We start from the raw sequence: 15,903 nt of genomic DNA, 5'->3' as shown, positions 1-15,903 counted from the left end.
GTCATATCACGAATTTCTATCAAGGCGTTTCAATCTTGATGCGCCATTGTCTACCCTACCGAAATTCCACTTGGGAAGCAAAAAAGTACGATAGAAATCCAACAGGCAGAAGTGTTCGGAGTACCTCTGGACGGATAATGGAGAAATGGAGCTTCCCGATATCAAGAAGGCCACGATGGAAGAAAGGAGCGAGCAAATGAACGGTGTTCCCCGATATTCGCCAATCAGGAACTCCTTCAATCTTATTTTAGCGGGTCTTCCTACGAAGTACTCCCCAATTTTCCCCCCTTCCCCCCTTCCCTCTTGCCCCTAAAACCCCCACTCCTAGCTCATCAAGCCAATGAGAAATTCCCATTTGGACCAATTTTCCCCGGAATTCCGCCCTTTCAGAGATTCAAGCCCACTGCGAGCGACCGAACTGCGTAGCTTGGTAACCTTAGCACAGACCACCCACCTATAGTCTTCCGGACTAAGTGCTGGGGGTAAATTTGTCAGTGCTCTCTCCAGTCCCCCCATCCCCATCCTTTCTCGGGAGTGCAGCGCCATCGTCTTGCGTCTCTTTTTCCTCTCTCTTTGCTTCGTGGGCCCCCTTTACACGCCAACCGCATCTCCTCTCCGAAGCAGTCAAGTCACCGCTGCTACGAACCCCTCCTCTCTCTCACCGACGCTCCTTCCCCCTTACCACCGTGTCTCTTGTGTCTCTCCGACAATTCCTTTTCTAACGGCCGATCGATTCACCTGCTTCGGGTAAGTTCTACGTCCAGCCATATCCGAGTGCATCCATTCAATTGGCCCTCGAGATCGTTCTATCTTCGGGTCGGGAACAGTGGCCAAGGAAGATAAAGGGGAAACCACCTCGGATTGAAGCTTGGAAGCCGGATGTGGTCGAACGAATTTAGCCTGACTGACACGAGTGACCAAAAGAGCTGCATCAGAAGTTGAAGCGAGCTCGTCCTTTCTCTCGACCTCCCTCCACGATTCCCACCCACCCGGACTCGATTATCCGCCACCCCCAATCAACCAGCCCTTTTTCGCGCGTCCTTCTCCCTCTTTGCCGAATAACGACGATAATCGAGTCGCGTCCTATTCCTTAAGAAAGACTAAAACGCGGCACATTCCATACTATTAATATGCCTCAATACACATCCCGAGATGTTGGCGATCCGTCGCAGATCAAGAAGAACAAGCAATCGATGGCCGATTTGAAGCTGCGGCGGCTGACCGAACTCAACAACCGGTTGCGCGAGGACCTCGAGAGAGAACGCATTCCAGTGAGCACTGCTTCAAGGAGGTAAGGATTCTTGGAACAGATTGCAACCGCGACTTTTCATCATCATCAACCCCTTTCCATCGTTTTATTTCATGATCTACCGACTTGCGCCCAACGCGACCCGAGGAACCGCGCGCTGCACCTGCTCCACCAAATGTGCCGAGATCAAAAGGGTTCATGCTAATCATTGTTTCGCGAACAGCATCATTTCCTACTGCAACAGCACCCGGGACTACATGGTGCCTTCGGTCTGGGGAACCGTACCACGCGGCGAGGATCCTTACGCGCCACAGCAGACCGGCGGATGCTGCGTGCTGATGTAGTAGACTCCCGCAACCACCCCTAGCACCCGACAACAAAACAACAAACCAAACCGGCTGCCAACGGAGTAAAGGCATACTTGGTGTGCTCACCGCTGTAATAGCGTCTCGTATACGCGAAAAAAAAATCCACGGACAACCCGAAGCGACTACAGGAAATCGAATGTGGGCGCAGGATGGGCGAAGGGTATATATCCCGCGTTGCGGAGACTTGAGTCGTGGAGTCGCCGCAAAACCCGGGGGACGATGGTGAAAGTGGGAAACCGAAAACAGGGGAAGCCATCATTCCATCACCACGGCAGTGTTATTTTCTCTTTTCGCTCTCACTACCCAGGTCTTTCATGTTGAGAATTAGTGGGAGGCGATTGTGGATCTTGTGTGTTGTAAAGCGGTGAGAAAGTGCAGGCGACAGACAGCGCGGGAGGCAAAGCAATGGCATTTAGAGCTACGATCGATGATGCTTTTTTTCCATGTCGGTTTTCCTTTGTCAACAAGATCTCGAGAGGGGGCGGCCAGGGTGACGGGAGCCGAGCAGGGCTTCTCGGACGTCAGGCAGCTTTTCAGCATGTAATAATTCTCTTGATGTCTCTCGAATGTATTTTTTCTTTCTGTTTTCTTTGCTTTTCTTTTTTTTCCCCTCCCTTCGGCGCTTGAGATTCCCGCCAACAAGTCTCTCTCGCGCTGCCCGCCCCAACCTCTGTGGGTCAATACAGTCAGATACCATGTTTCACTCTTCCGCGGTCACACACGCTCGCCCGATACGTTGCTTTGGTTTGATCATCATGTGCCATCTCCTCTTCCGCGCTCTTTCGCGCTCTTTCGCGATCTTGCGTCGGGCGCTCGCGTCTTTTAGATGGAACACGAAGCCCCGCCAGATGTGGTTACACATGGATGGAAACATTGAAGCTCATCGGCACCCGTCCGTCGGCCCCATTGCCCTCGAAGGGCGAATAGATGGAACCCGAGATTCTTATGGTTCGCTTAGGCACATATAGGGTGTGTCCGTTTTATGTTGGCAACATTGTCAGCGATCCTGAGGTAATATTCTACGCGGTCCTTCCCAGAGGAGTTTTCATCTTAAATACCCCTCGTCGCGGTATCATCCTCCTCAATGTGAGGAATATTGGCGGGCTCAACGTCAGTCCGACGGTACCAGTCCGTTGGAGTGGTCACTGATCGGGTCAGGCCGGGTCATAGGTTATAGGTTTATAGGCCATAGGCCACACAAGACGTCACAAACTCCAAACGCCAGACTCCAGATCCCCTACACCAACGTCGTGTAATCTTACCGATGAACTTGGTTCAATGTTTCGGCCAGAAGTCCGCATGCTCTTAAGGCCTTAATGCATCCCTATTCGGGTCACCACTGAGTTGTTTGCCTTGAGATGTGCTTTGATGTTCGCCGGGCCGATGTTCATCCCATCACACAGCACATCGCACGCATCTCTCTGTCCATCCTGTGGAGTGACGTTTTCGGCAGTAAGAATTACCCAGGGTAGATAAACAGTTGAACGAGATAAATATTACGCAAGTTGCTATCGCTTCACTTTTCATACCGAGTCAGTCATACATGTACTCGTGCCATAGGTCACTCGTTAGTACAGGGCTAACAGGGGCCTGTGCCGGGAGAGTTGGGCTGGTTGGCCCCTGAACGAGGAAACTCCAGTGGGTACGTGAGCGCTAAAACCCAATTCAGAGGCGCTGATGGACTTTGTTCTAGATTTTCGTAGCATGAAGTATTAAACCTCTCAGTACTCGATTGATACCTATACCTACAAACGACGCACCCCACAAAGCTCGGCCTGTCGTCTACCTGAGGTACTGTCTACCTACCCCGTATCTGAGACGTCATTCTTAGCAGCATCCATCTTCATTCTCAGCCATCCGTCGCAACACTCCTTCGCCTTCAACTTATATCTCTCCTCCCAATCGCCTGCCTTGCTCACCTGTGTTCTACCATTTTTGCGATCAGAGGACTTCTACATTTCAATGGCCAACAACACTTCAGCCTCCTCGCAGCTTCAACCTCATCAGCTACCTCTGCCCCGCATCGCGATACAGTTCTGCACGCAGTGCAAGTGGATGCTCAGAGCTGCCTATGTATGTCCCGATACAGCCTAACAACTCTGAGCTAGCCATCTACCCTACTCCCGGCGTATTACTACCCACCAGCTCACCTACTTCATGTCGTTGGCCGCTGACGTTCAGATTTTCAGTTTGCCCAAGAGCTCCTATCCACATTCTCGACCTCGATAGGCGAAGTCGCCCTCATCCCTTCCACAGGAGGCGTCTTTACCGTCACCATCACCACAGCCTCTCCCGTCTCCGAGACCTTTGCATCGACATCCGACCCTTCTGTATCGCCGTCGTCTCCTCCCCCTCCATCAGCGACTCCCCCCACCACCACCGCCATCCTCTGGGACCGCAAGACAGAAGGAGGCTTCCCCGAGACAAAAGAACTCAAACGCAGGGTCCGCGACGTCATCGATCCCGGCCGCGACCTGGGCCACGTGGACCGCCACCACGCCGCCGCTCCCAAGCCACCATCCCAACCGGAAACGCCGCAACCGCAACCGCAACCGCAACCGCAACAGTCACAGCCACAGCCACAGCAACTAACCGCCAGCATGTCCTCCAACAACGCGAATCACCCCGCCCTGCACGGCTCGCAGCCGGGAATCATCCGGCCCATCGCAAATTCGCCCTCCTCCTCTTCCGCGGCGGGGCCCCCCGCCGCGGCGAGCAAGTTGAGCGACGACGCAAAAGCGAGCATTGCTGCCGCGAGGGCGAATAAAGGCCAGGCCGACGTGAGCCATGTCGATGGAGCGGCGCTTAAGTCCGAGTTGGGCTTGGAGGATCAAGGTCAAAGGGATACATGCGAAGATTGCGCATGATTTCAGGGAGGTTTGGCCGGTGGACCTTCTGTCTGCCCAGTGTCGTTGTATATGGTTCGATGAAGCAGAACGAGTCGAGTCCGCCCTTACCTATCTATATATGGTCTCTCAAAAACAGTCACCGAAGCACTACAGCTCCTAAGTGCTAGATGTTCCGTGACACAAAGAAACGGGATTTTAACCGGATAAGCTGGCTCATAAAGTTGCTCACTAGAAAACATAAGTTTCGCATTCCTCGTAGCAGTCATGACCCAAAGCCACATTATCTTGCTTAGAGTACAAGTACGTCATGGTTCGTGCCTCTCGCCAGATCCTGGACGCGCAAACCAGAAGCAAAAGCACCTTGAGGAACCAGCTGCCTCCTCCCCGTCCCTTTTCAATTACACAAAGAAACAACTGCAGACGAGAAACACCCAGCGGCGGAAAGGCTTCCTCCGTAGTGAACAGAAAAAGAAAAAGAAAAATATGAAGCAGACAGCAAAGAACTGCCGACTCGACAAACGCACAACGACCAGTCGGACGGGAACAGTGAAAGAGAAAACAAAAAGAGAAGAAAAGTCCCTCGGACAGCTAATGGACGCTGTAGGAGCCCAACGCCGATCGTACAAAGGCCGCCAGAAAAGAAAGCCACTCTCGCCGAAATCCCCCTCGTAGTACCGGATACGCCACGCCAACCCTCACCGACGAGAGGCCCCATGCCTCATATCGTACAAAACCCCGGTTATCCGAGGCGGCTAGCCAAAGAAGAACCAGGCCCTCCGCAGCGCAACGTCGTGCCGGGTGGGGGAGCTAACGCCCCCAGATGGGGTAAGCAAGATCTGTCAAGCGGTGAGGTTCTCGCAACGCAACCTAGCATCAGATGTTCCCATCTTAGGCAGGAAGTCCCGGAAGAAAGGGCTGGGTTTTAGGATGACTTGTTACTGTGCTGGGTGATTGCGCAAGACACGGGGCCCATGCGAGCCACGGCTGTAGCGGGGATCTCGTGGCCATGGCCGTGGCCAGATACGGAGGGGTTGGGCCTTGAGAATTTTCCACGCCGTGAAAGTGTCATGGTCACTTAGCTATACTTCCCCTTGTGCAACCCTGTCCACAAAGGCAGAGAAAATAGGGCGAATGCGACGTGTAGGACAGACACATCAACCACGCTCGGAAGACCATATGAAAATTCCAGAGTGTTTTTTTGGGTTTTTATCTTCAGCTACCAGAGACAGCCGCAATAAGAGTAATCAAGTCTGTGCGCGATGGTAATCGTATCGGTTGAGTTCGGCAATGTTCGGACAAGGCGGGGAGAGGGTTGAGCTCGGTAGACCGGTGTCGGAGAAGTCGCTCCGAGTCAGGCAAGAGGCGGTGCGAGGTGCGGATTGGAACGGAGAGAGGCGGTGAGACGGCATCAACAACTCGGCAAGAGGCTGATCGGAGACGAGGGCCGTCGGGGTCGGGTGATGTTGACGATTAACGACGACCGAACCTAGACAAATAGACACGATTCGCATAAACTCTTTTTCTACTTGGACGCTGACTTCCCAGGAGACGTAGGTCGAGAACCTCCCCGGGCACCTCCCATAACGTACTTTTGTTTCTTCTCCGCAGGCTTGAGGATCTGAAGTAGGGAAAGAGAGGTCAGCCGTCTGTTACCGGGGTCAAAAGAATCAGAGCACTACTAACCTGGAACGAGCAGAGGAGGCTCTCATCTACGCTCATCATAGCTCCCGCATTGTCGAACTCTCCGCAGTAGTTGGGCGCGCTGAACAAAGTGACCAGCTGGCGTTTCGAGAAGAACTCATATCCGTCTTCGACAACCTGATGAGCTCGGCAGATCAGGTCCATGTCGTGCTTTTGCAGGAAGCGAGAAACGACATCTGGGCCGAAGGTAAAGGAGACACCGCGATCGTTCTCGCTCCAGCCGGTAATGTCCTTATCCGGGTCGGACCAGAGGAGATCGCAGAGGAGACCACAGTCGGGAATCTTCGAGAGGTAAGCACGGGTTAGCCCAGATATTCGTCAAGACAAATCAGACGATACAAGTAGCAGAGTAATCAGAGGGGGGATCAACGTACGTCTGTGGGGCGCATGACGCGGCGGATTTGTTCCATAGAGTTCAGATCAGGACTCAAACCGCCGTGCATGGTAAAGATCTTCTCGTCGATGATAGCGGCGATGGGTAGACAGTTGAAGCAGTCGGTGAAAGTTTTCCAGAGCTTGATATTGTATCGGCGTTTGCACTCATCGTAGAAACCATAGATTCGGTTGATAGAGGCGCACTCGTGGTTACCGCGAAGAATGAAGAAGTTCTCGGGATACTTGATTTTATACGCCAGCAGAAGGCAGATGGTCTCGAGCGACTGCTTGCCGCGATCCACGTAGTCGCCCAGGAACAGGTAATTTGCCTCGGGGGGGAAGCCACCGTACTCGAAGAGCCTCAGCAGGTCATAGTACTGACCATGAATATCACCGCAAATCTGCATGCATGGCAAAAAGTCAGTGCTCCGGAACGTATGGTCTACACTGGAAACAGGGCAAGAAAGAAAACAGGAAGCGAGGGTAGGACAGCCAGGAGAGGAACCAGGAGAGAAGCTTGCTTACCTTGATAGGAGCCTCTAACTCCAGCAAGATAGGCTGAGAGATGAAGATCTCACGAGCCTTGGTGCACAGATACCGGATCTCGGATTCGAGGAGCTGGACCTGCTTACCGGGCCGGCTTCCGCGAACCTCAAGGAGGCGGTCAATTACGTTGTCGAGATCGATCTCGTGTTGGTCTGCCATCTTCAATCCTCACCAGCCAAGGTATGGCCGCGGAAATCGTATAGATATTTTGCTGGGTCGCGCGTGACGGCAGAGTATGAGGGCGGGCAAATTAGAAAATATGAACGAAGGCTTCGTCTAGAAATGCTAGAAGTGATGCACTCGTCAGGCTATGCATGAGTGACAAAAAAAGGTTAGTGGTGATTCTGAAGAGGAAAATGGGAATTTTCTGTTTTGATATTTTTGAGAGAGGCGAATTATAAGACATAAGCTTATTGGAGTGAACTAGTCCCCAAAGAGCGAGAAGAAGCACGTCGACAGCAGAATATCGAAGGGGAAGTGGAACGATGGAAATAGCAGAAGCGCAAAAAAAGGAACCGCACCTTTGCTTGACCAAGTGATCGCAACACTATTCACAGCGGTAGGCTGTGGTGGGGAAGGCGGGCGTCGGAAATCACGGAGCCAGATCGATGAGGATGGCGTCTTCTTGATTGAGACTCGATCAAGTCGAAATGGAATCGTCTCGTCCCTGTCGGGATCGGTTCGTCGTCGTGATGACCTTCTCTGGGAGAAGAGAGGACAAAGTCGAGGAACGAGGCTGGACAACAGCGACCGGCTGCCTAGTCAACAACAAAGAGCGACAGACGATAGTATAGGAGAGTTTCTCGTCGTCTTCAGAATCTAACGTGTAATAGTATGAATCGATATCGACCGGATCGCAAGGATGGTCGTCGTCGTCGTCGAAAAGGTCGGGTGGTGCCAGGAAAACACCTCTGGTACAAAGGCGGTGGTGGGAGGGGAGGAAGAAAAAGAAGCGCGACCGGGTGGAGTTGATTTTTTTTTCTTCTCGCTCTCTCTGAGGGGTTACAGACCAGGGATGGCTTCGCGGTTTGTTAAGCTCCTACTCCGTACCTTCAAGTCTCTCGGGACGAAAGGCGTGTCAGGAACACGATGGCTTTTCTGCTGTTGTTGTTTTCTTGCGTAGTAAAATGATTGCGTGTGCTGCGGAAAAAGGGAAAATAGGCACGGTGCGACAAGCAGCGTACGAATCGCCGAAATGCACGAATACCAAGAGATATGCGTCAAGAATAGGGTGGGGAAGGGGGGTGGAAAGGAGCAATGCAATTGCCTTCTTTTCACACAAGTGTGGGCAGAACGAAGGGTGGAAGAGGTTTTTCTGCCGTGCTGTTTAAGGATTCTCTCACCCTATCGGCTTGGTGGGAAGGTAGGGAATAATTAGAAAGCGGAAATGGAAGAGTGGGAAAAGGTTTGAGAGAAGGTACGGTTAGGTGTACGAGGTACTCCGTACATATGGTAGGTATCCAGTACCTTATACAAGCACGTATAGTATATGTATATAGAGGAAAAGAGATAATATCGCACATCAAAGTAGTACTTATATAGTAGACCTGATAGAGCAGAAATCTCGTGTGTGTGTGTATTATATTAAGTTATATCTATAAGAGTCTTTTATCCCTTAATTTAGATAGTAAAGACTCTATTATAGGTACTATATTATTTAGATCCTATCCGATCTTTTCCGGTATCCGCCCTTACTATATTCTAATACCCGAGGTCTCTAAGGTCCGAAGCCCTTAGTTAGGTATAGTCTGCTAGGTATATCTATACCTATATGATATAGTCTCTTAGTTAAGGTAGATTCTCTTAGTTTAACGAATTAATCCTGTTATAGACTGACCCTATTAGCCAGAGTCCCAGCCTTACTAGGCCGGGACACCGTATAGACCTCTTACCGATCGGGCAGCTAACCTATAGCTACCCCTAGCGAGATAGACTTTTCACCTTTTCCTTCTCCTTTCCTTAGTTCCTAGATAATATAATTACTCGGCCTCAACTATTAGTTTAAACTCGTGACCAGCCGCTTATAAATCCGAGGCTGTAGTTTAAACTAAAAGCTCTTAACTTTTCTATTATAAAAACAATAGTTAAGGGAAAAAACGCCTTTCTGAAAAGGATCTGAATCCGCTCTATTTAACCGTTTAATTTAATTCTATCGCTATTACTTCCTCGATTCTGATTAACTAGATTAGCTTAACCGGATCTATATCTATCGAATCTACTACTCCCTTAGAGGTTATCGCTATTACTATAGATATAGCCTTAGCGCGCTTAATTTCTTCGTATAGTTATTTAGACTACTTAATACGATTCTTTTAATCTAGTAAATTAAGCTATTACTATAGTCGTTTAATCTTCGCCTCCGGTAACGCCTTCGTTAAACTGTCTACGATTATATCCCTTATATTAACGTATATAACCCTAAAGAGTCCTTATTATACTAACTAGTATGCCTCCTAGTTATAAATATCGACGTAGCGTAGCCTTATTTATAGGCGTTATACCTTCTTATTAATAAGGTTTATAGTCTGCTAATTATCGTAATATAACTATAGTTATCATTAATCTAACCGAAGTTCTAAATCCTAGTTACTATATATAACTACTATAGCCAAATCTTACTTTAGATTAGCCTAATAACGAATTCCTATAACTACTATAAATTCTTATATAATCCTGCTAGGTTAATCTTATAGTTTCATAGCAGTACGTTAATATTAGAAGACGACAGGTATATATCGTATAGGCAGGACCACGACGTGTTATATAGGCACACGGACCACGACGTGGTCTATAGGGGATCCAAGGGGGATCCACGCTATGACTAAGGGCTTCGGATATAACAGGAGCGGATACCGGAAAAGACCGGATAGGATCTAAATGACTTAGTACCTATAACAGAGTCTTTACCACCTAAATTAAGGGCATAAGAGACTCTCCTAGATATAACTTAATATAATATATACATACGAGATTTCTGCTCTACTAAGTTAATTATTTAAGTGCCTATTTAACGTGCGATAGTTATAAGCCCGGTTTATAATGCCCAAACAATAGATATTAATAAGACTACCCCTATTCCATTATAAAGAAGTAATCACGTCTATATAAGCACTCTAAAATAACTACTATTAACCTAATTAGAGTACTTAAGAGATTAATTAACCTACCTATTAATTAACTAACCGATAAACGATAATCTAGTAAAGATATCTTCTAACGTATCTAACGCCGAATAAAAGGCGGCCGTTACTACCCTTGTTAACTAAAAGGATTAGGTAGTTTAGGAGCGCGCTATATACGGTAAATTAGCCTCCTATTAGAATAACTACTTTAATCTAAAGCTAAGCGATAAGGAGGCTAACGCCTATCTCCTCCTTATATTTATACCCCCTAACGTTTATAAATAACGAAGCCCTTACCGTGGACCCTAACACGGAGGAGGCTACGGCCACCACCGTTACGGCTACTCCGTCTTCCACTATCACGCTAAAGGGCGATAAGGCCATGGATACTATAAAATCCACGGCTACTATAGCCGCTACCACGGCTATTAGTAAGAAAAAGACGGCCGCCCGCCGTAAGGCCACGGCCACGGCCGTAACGAAAAAGCCCCTAACTAGGACGCCTACGTTTATTAACAACCTCTCTAAAAAGGGGCGTACGTATTACCTATAAGAACGCCGTATATACCGCGAGGAAAAGGCAGACTATAACGCGTAGTAGAAGGAGTTTAACGAGGTATATTCCTATATCGAAGGAACTATCTATACTATAGTATATAACCTCCTCGCCTAGGTATAGGATAATACCGTAAATAACCTATAGGCCTAGATTACCCTCCTACACGCGTATATAGGACTAATACCTATAGACCTCTATAAAGAAGCCTTAGTCCTATACCGACGATACACTACGCCTATAAAGGCTATACCTAAGGATATAGACGCCTAGGTAGTAAGCTAGAAAATAACGATAATACACTATAAATATATAGGCGTTATAGAGCTATTAAGCACGGACTATTAGACGGAAGATGCGTTAAAAGCTATTAGACCTATCGCCCAGAAATAGAGTAATAACTACTTAGTAAATAACTACGATAAGATTACGGAAAATAAGCTAACGATTAACGACTTCGTAAAGGCTTTATATACGGTTCTTAGTAATATAAAGAGCCTATAATCCACCGCTATAAAGCCTAGAGTCGGGAGCGGCACCTTTAACACCCTTAGGAACCTCCCCGATACTAAGGATACTACTACTACTAATAACGATAATAATAAGAAGCGCCCTTATAGTAATATGTCTATAAAGACTATCCCTCTCGTAACGAGGAGGCCTTATAAGATATACGAAAACACCTATACTACCGCCACCTATTAGTATATAAGGCCGGATATACACCCTTATACCTAGCGTGGCCGTGAAGATATTATAAAGGTTACGGAAAAGAAGATACCTAATTATAGTTTTAAAAGCCGCGTGGACATCGCGATACAGAAGAGGCGGGAAGCTTTAGGGGCTATTACCGCTAATAAGATAGAGGAAGTCTAGAAAGATTAACTCTATAATACTAAGCCTATTATAGTTTATAAAGACCTATCCATCACCGCGACGGGGAGACTAGGCGCCTACCCGACCTAAGGGGTAGCGCGCCGTTATCGTACGACGATACTATTAAGATTATAACAGGAATAGGGGTATCTCTTTCTATTAACTAAGCCAGAGCGCTATTATACTACACGATCCTAGACTTAGGATCGTTAATCTATATCTTTAATAATCGAGGCCGTTTTACGGCCGTTAGAATACCCAAGGATACTTTATCTTTATCCCTTTAGGTGGGTACTTATAAGGCTTCTATCCTCGGATACGGAGACATTAAGCTATATATATAATCTCTATTAGGCACGAAGAGGCTACTACGCCTCTGTGACGTCGTATACTATGAGGGATTCGTTACTAATATCGTCTTAGAACGCCAGCTATATCTATAAGGCTACCGCTAAGACACCGTAAATAATACTATTATTAGCTCCGCCGACGACCGGCCTATTTATAAGCTACTAGATATCCACGGCTAGTATATAATCGAGCGCGCGGAAGCCACCGCCGCTACCGCGTTTACGGTCTCGGTAAGGCATCCCCGCGATAACCCGTATAGAAGATCACGATAACCACGGTAACCGTAGAAGACTACGGTATAACAGTGGTATAAACGCCTCGGCTACTACGGCACCGATACTCTCGTAAAGATCGTCGATGCTATTTAGGGGGTAAAGATAAAGAGACCTCGTATAACGGACTATAACGCGTATAGGTAATCGTAAGTGCCTATATAGATCCGGCGGATACTATCCCTTCACCTATTAAAGCCCGGAGAGGCCCTAGCTATTAATTTGCACGATCTAGAAGAGGCGGAGCCGTTAGCAGGCGGCCTGTATAAGTCTATTATATTCGTTATAGACGTGTACATAGGTTATACGTAGGATTACTACCTATAGAAGAGAGACTAAGGCTTTATCCTGCACGCGTTAAAAGACGTTTTTGCCCTACTTAAGACCTAATTCGATATCCGGCCATATATTCTATCAGCCGATTCCGAGATATTTCAGCACCCAGAAGTTATTACTTTCCTCGCTGCTAAGGGGGTAGAAGGCTAGCCGTCGGCACTATATTTATAGGATTAAAACGGCGTTAAAGAACGGATTAAAGGTATAGTTAAGAGAAGGGCGAGGGCTATAAGGATTAAAGCTAATCTGTCTATATCTATTTAGTCTAAGATCTTTAAGACTACTATATATCTATATAATAGGACGCCACGATATATTAACGACTAGCGAACGCTATATAAAGGCCTCCGCGGCCGTTAACCTAACCTTACACATCTATAAGCTTACGGCTATAAAGCCTTTATAAAAACGCGCGATGCCTAAGCTAAAAGGAACCGCCTATAAAGGCTAGAACCGAAGGTATAGATCGGTTATTATATCGGATACTAATCCTTAAATAGCTTCCGCATTTAGCTACTATACTTAATAGATATTATTACTATAAAAGATATAGTCTTTAACGAAGATAAGATATTTAATAGCAGGATTCAAACACTATAAGCTATAGCTTCTACCGAGGAAATCGGGGAACGCCTATAATCTATCCGTATTATCTAATCTGATAAGACCGTGAATAGGCTGCTATTAAGGGGTATAGCCGTAGATATATTAGATCTTAAGTCGGAAGACTCTAACGCTACCGCTATTACTACGGGTAAAGGCGACGCTACCGCTATTACTACGAATAAAGGCGAGGCTATCGCTATTACTATAAGAGAGACCACTACTATTACTATAGACTATACCGCTATTACTACGGGCACTGCTATTACTATGGATACTACTATTACTATAGAAGAAGACTATACTACCGCTATTACTACGGGTAAAGGCGACGCTACCGTTATTACTACGGATAAAGGCGAGGCTATCGCTATTACTACGAGAGAGGCTATTACTATTACTATAGATAAGGTTCTAAATCTATAGCCTAATAACTAGGCTATAGATTTAGAACCTCATAACTCTAACGCTACCGCTATTACTACGGACACCTTACGGTTTACTATTACGAAGTTTAAACTATTTCCCACGCCTCTAATATCCCCGGAAGATCCCGCACGCGCGTTCCTTATAGCGTTAGCGGTAGTTAGGGGAATTAAGGTGGAAGAACACGATAACCACTAACGGATAGCCGCGGATACCCCTAGGGGGTGCCTGTTAGTCGCACGCCCGTTAGCCGCGCGCCTATCTATCGCGAGAACTATCGTAAGTCTATACACGACCGAGAAGGTCTAGAACGATAACGCCTAGAAGGCGTTCTTTAACGCTAGCAGGACTTATAACCCTATACGCGCGAGGAAGTAAGCTATTAACGACGGCGATATCGGTACTATAGATTCCCCTTATATCTTCTAGCCACTATTATACGTAACCCGCGAGGATCTCCCGCCTTTACTAAACCACTACCGCGATATACGCCTTTACCCGTTATAGGAGCGGTGGTTATAGGCCGAGGGGGACCATCTTAAGGGGCACCGATAGATAGGCTACTAGTAGGAGGTAAGTAGTGATTAGGCTAATAAGTAATAAGTCCTCGCCTATAGATAGGTATATACCTATAAATTTAATAAGGAGGGCACCCTCCTAAGTATAAGGCACGCCTTATAGTCCGAGGGGATTAATAAATACGGTTAGAGACTAAAGATAACTACGCTGTAACGCTAGCCTCGCGGTCCTTTCGTATACTAATAGCGATCGCCGCCCGATTTAATCTAGAAATAAGGTAGTTCGATACCGTTAACGTGTTTATTAATGCTAGTCTTAAAGAAAAGGTGTTTATAAAGATACCGTAAGATTATAAAGTGTAGGTAAGGTACTACTACTACGGAAAGCCCTCTTCGGCTTAAGGGTATCGCTACTACTATAGTAAGAGGAATTTAGCGGTACGTTATAGAGGACAGGATTTACGGCCGTACCTAATAACCCCTATATTATAATCCGCGACGGTTTAATCCTATTCTTCTATATCGACGATATCGGACTTATATATTATAGAGACCGTAAGACTAACACCGACGACCTTAAGGCCGCCCTTAAGCGAAGCTATAGGTTATTAGGAGGCGAGGAAATTCGCTAGTTCCTGGGAATTAAGGTCCTAAGGGATAGAGCCACCCGTAGATTATAGCTATTATAATCCTTCTATATAGAGAAGATCGCGGTTAAATACTACGTAGATATACTCTGCCGAAAACTACTAAAGGTCCCGTTATTAACGATAAAGCCGCTAATACCCCGCGACGGTATATACGCGTCGATTCCCGAGGTCCGCTAGTATTAGGGTATAATCGGTTCTATCCTATATACCGCTATCATAATAAGACCCGATATCGCGTTCGCCTATTCGAAGCTTTCCTAATATAACGTTAACCCCTCCTCCGACCACCTTAAGAGGGCTTAATAAATGCTACTATTCCTATATTATATAAGACACCACTACCTAGAATTCGGCGGGGATAGGTTCTTCCTAATAGTAAGCGACGCGTCCTTTAGGGATAACCTAGACCGTAAGAGTTTACAGGGATATACGATAAAGCTCTTTGGGGGAACCGTTAACTAGAAAGCGGGTAAGGAACTAATAGTGACGATATCGTTAATAGAGTCGGAACTACTTACTCTTACCGAAGCAGCTAAGGAGACGCTATTTATTAGCCGGATATTAAGGGATTTAGAGCTTCGGTTAGACTAATAGTAACTATAGCTATACTACGATAATTAATAGACTATTAACCTTATTAATAAGAAGGCATAACGTCTGCAAATAAGGCTACGGCATATTAATATTTATAACCAGTAAGTATATGAGTCAGTATAGCAGGGCCTCTTTAAGGTTATATACGTTAACACGAAGGAGATAATCGCGGACGGTTTAACGAAGGCACTGCCGGAGGCAGGGATTAAAAGACTATAGTAATAGCTTAATTTAACGGATTAAAAGGATCGTATCAAGTAGTCTAAACGACTACACGAAGAGATTAAACGCGCTAAAGCCACGGCCATAACGACTACAAAGGCCCCCGAGGGCGTAGCAGATCCGATAGATATAGATCCGATTAAGCAGATCCGGCTAATCAGGGTCGAGGAACTAATTAAGATAGAATTAAATTAAACGGTTAAACAGGGCGGATTTAGATCCCTTTTACGAGGGCGTTTTCCCTTAACTATTGATTTTACGATAGAAAAGTTAAGAGCGTTTAGTTTAA

General features: G+C 46.8%; 5 protein-coding genes across 5 annotated transcripts; 3 read left to right on the top strand and 2 right to left on the bottom strand.

The window, feature by feature from the left end:
• Nucleotides 1-1,130: 1,130 nt before the first annotated feature.
• On the top strand, nt 1,131-1,593 carry SODALDRAFT_271993 (hypothetical protein; the record flags this gene model as incomplete). Its single annotated transcript, XM_028607802.1, has 2 exons — nt 1,131-1,291; nt 1,473-1,593. The coding sequence occupies 2 exons, from the start codon at nt 1,131-1,133 to the stop codon at nt 1,591-1,593; spliced, it is 282 nt and encodes a 93-aa protein (XP_028468198.1).
• Nucleotides 1,594-1,926: 333 nt separating this feature from the next.
• On the top strand, nt 1,927-2,878 carry SODALDRAFT_95610 (hypothetical protein). The gene is made up of 2 exons (XM_028615818.1): nt 1,927-2,628; nt 2,788-2,878. Exon 1 carries the CDS (start codon nt 2,184-2,186, stop codon nt 2,583-2,585), a length of 402 nt encoding a protein of 133 aa, XP_028468197.1. The 5' UTR covers nt 1,927-2,183; the 3' UTR covers nt 2,586-2,628; nt 2,788-2,878.
• Nucleotides 2,879-3,431: 553 nt separating this feature from the next.
• SODALDRAFT_330109 (hypothetical protein) lies at nt 3,432-4,688 on the top strand. Its single transcript, XM_028611122.1, has 2 exons — nt 3,432-3,690; nt 3,807-4,688. Exons 1-2 carry the CDS (start codon nt 3,580-3,582, stop codon nt 4,482-4,484), a joined length of 789 nt encoding a protein of 262 aa, XP_028468196.1. The 5' UTR covers nt 3,432-3,579; the 3' UTR covers nt 4,485-4,688.
• Nucleotides 4,689-5,988: 1,300 nt separating this feature from the next.
• SODALDRAFT_272043 (serine/threonine protein phosphatase) lies at nt 5,989-7,247 on the bottom strand (the record flags this gene model as incomplete). Its single annotated transcript, XM_028607805.1, has 4 exons — nt 5,989-6,084; nt 6,150-6,449; nt 6,542-6,943; nt 7,068-7,247. The coding sequence occupies 4 exons, from the start codon at nt 7,245-7,247 to the stop codon at nt 5,989-5,991; spliced, it is 978 nt and encodes a 325-aa protein (XP_028468195.1).
• A 392-nt stretch (nt 7,248-7,639) lies between these two features.
• On the bottom strand, nt 7,640-8,537 carry SODALDRAFT_356371 (hypothetical protein; the record flags this gene model as incomplete). Its single annotated transcript, XM_028613901.1, has 6 exons — nt 7,640-7,846; nt 7,939-7,999; nt 8,095-8,202; nt 8,273-8,358; nt 8,432-8,439; nt 8,522-8,537. 6 exons carry the CDS (start codon nt 8,535-8,537, stop codon nt 7,640-7,642), a joined length of 486 nt encoding a protein of 161 aa, XP_028468194.1.
• Between the last annotated feature and the right edge of the window lie 7,366 nt (nt 8,538-15,903).

This window comes from Sodiomyces alkalinus (assembly GCF_003711515.1).
Source record: "Sodiomyces alkalinus F11 unplaced genomic scaffold SODALscaffold_2, whole genome shotgun sequence".
In the NCBI taxonomy this organism is placed as follows: Eukaryota; Fungi; Ascomycota; class Sordariomycetes; order Glomerellales; family Plectosphaerellaceae; genus Sodiomyces; species Sodiomyces alkalinus.
The sequence above is the reverse complement of the archived record's forward strand: the minus strand, read 5'-3'. Positions and strand labels throughout refer to the sequence as shown.

Bases quoted from the DNA above. Each gene is read 5' to 3' on its own strand.
- SODALDRAFT_95610 (XM_028615818.1), top strand. From the start codon at position 2,184: ATGTATTTTTTCTTTCTGTTTTCTTTGCTTTTCTTTTTTTTCCCCTCC.
- SODALDRAFT_330109 (XM_028611122.1), top strand. From the start codon at position 3,580: ATGGCCAACAACACTTCAGCCTCCTCGCAGCTTCAACCTCATCAGCTA. The intron at 3,691-3,806 runs GTATGTCCCGAT...TCAGATTTTCAG, and splicing joins GGATGCTCAGAGCTGCCTAT to TTTGCCCAAGAGCTCCTATC.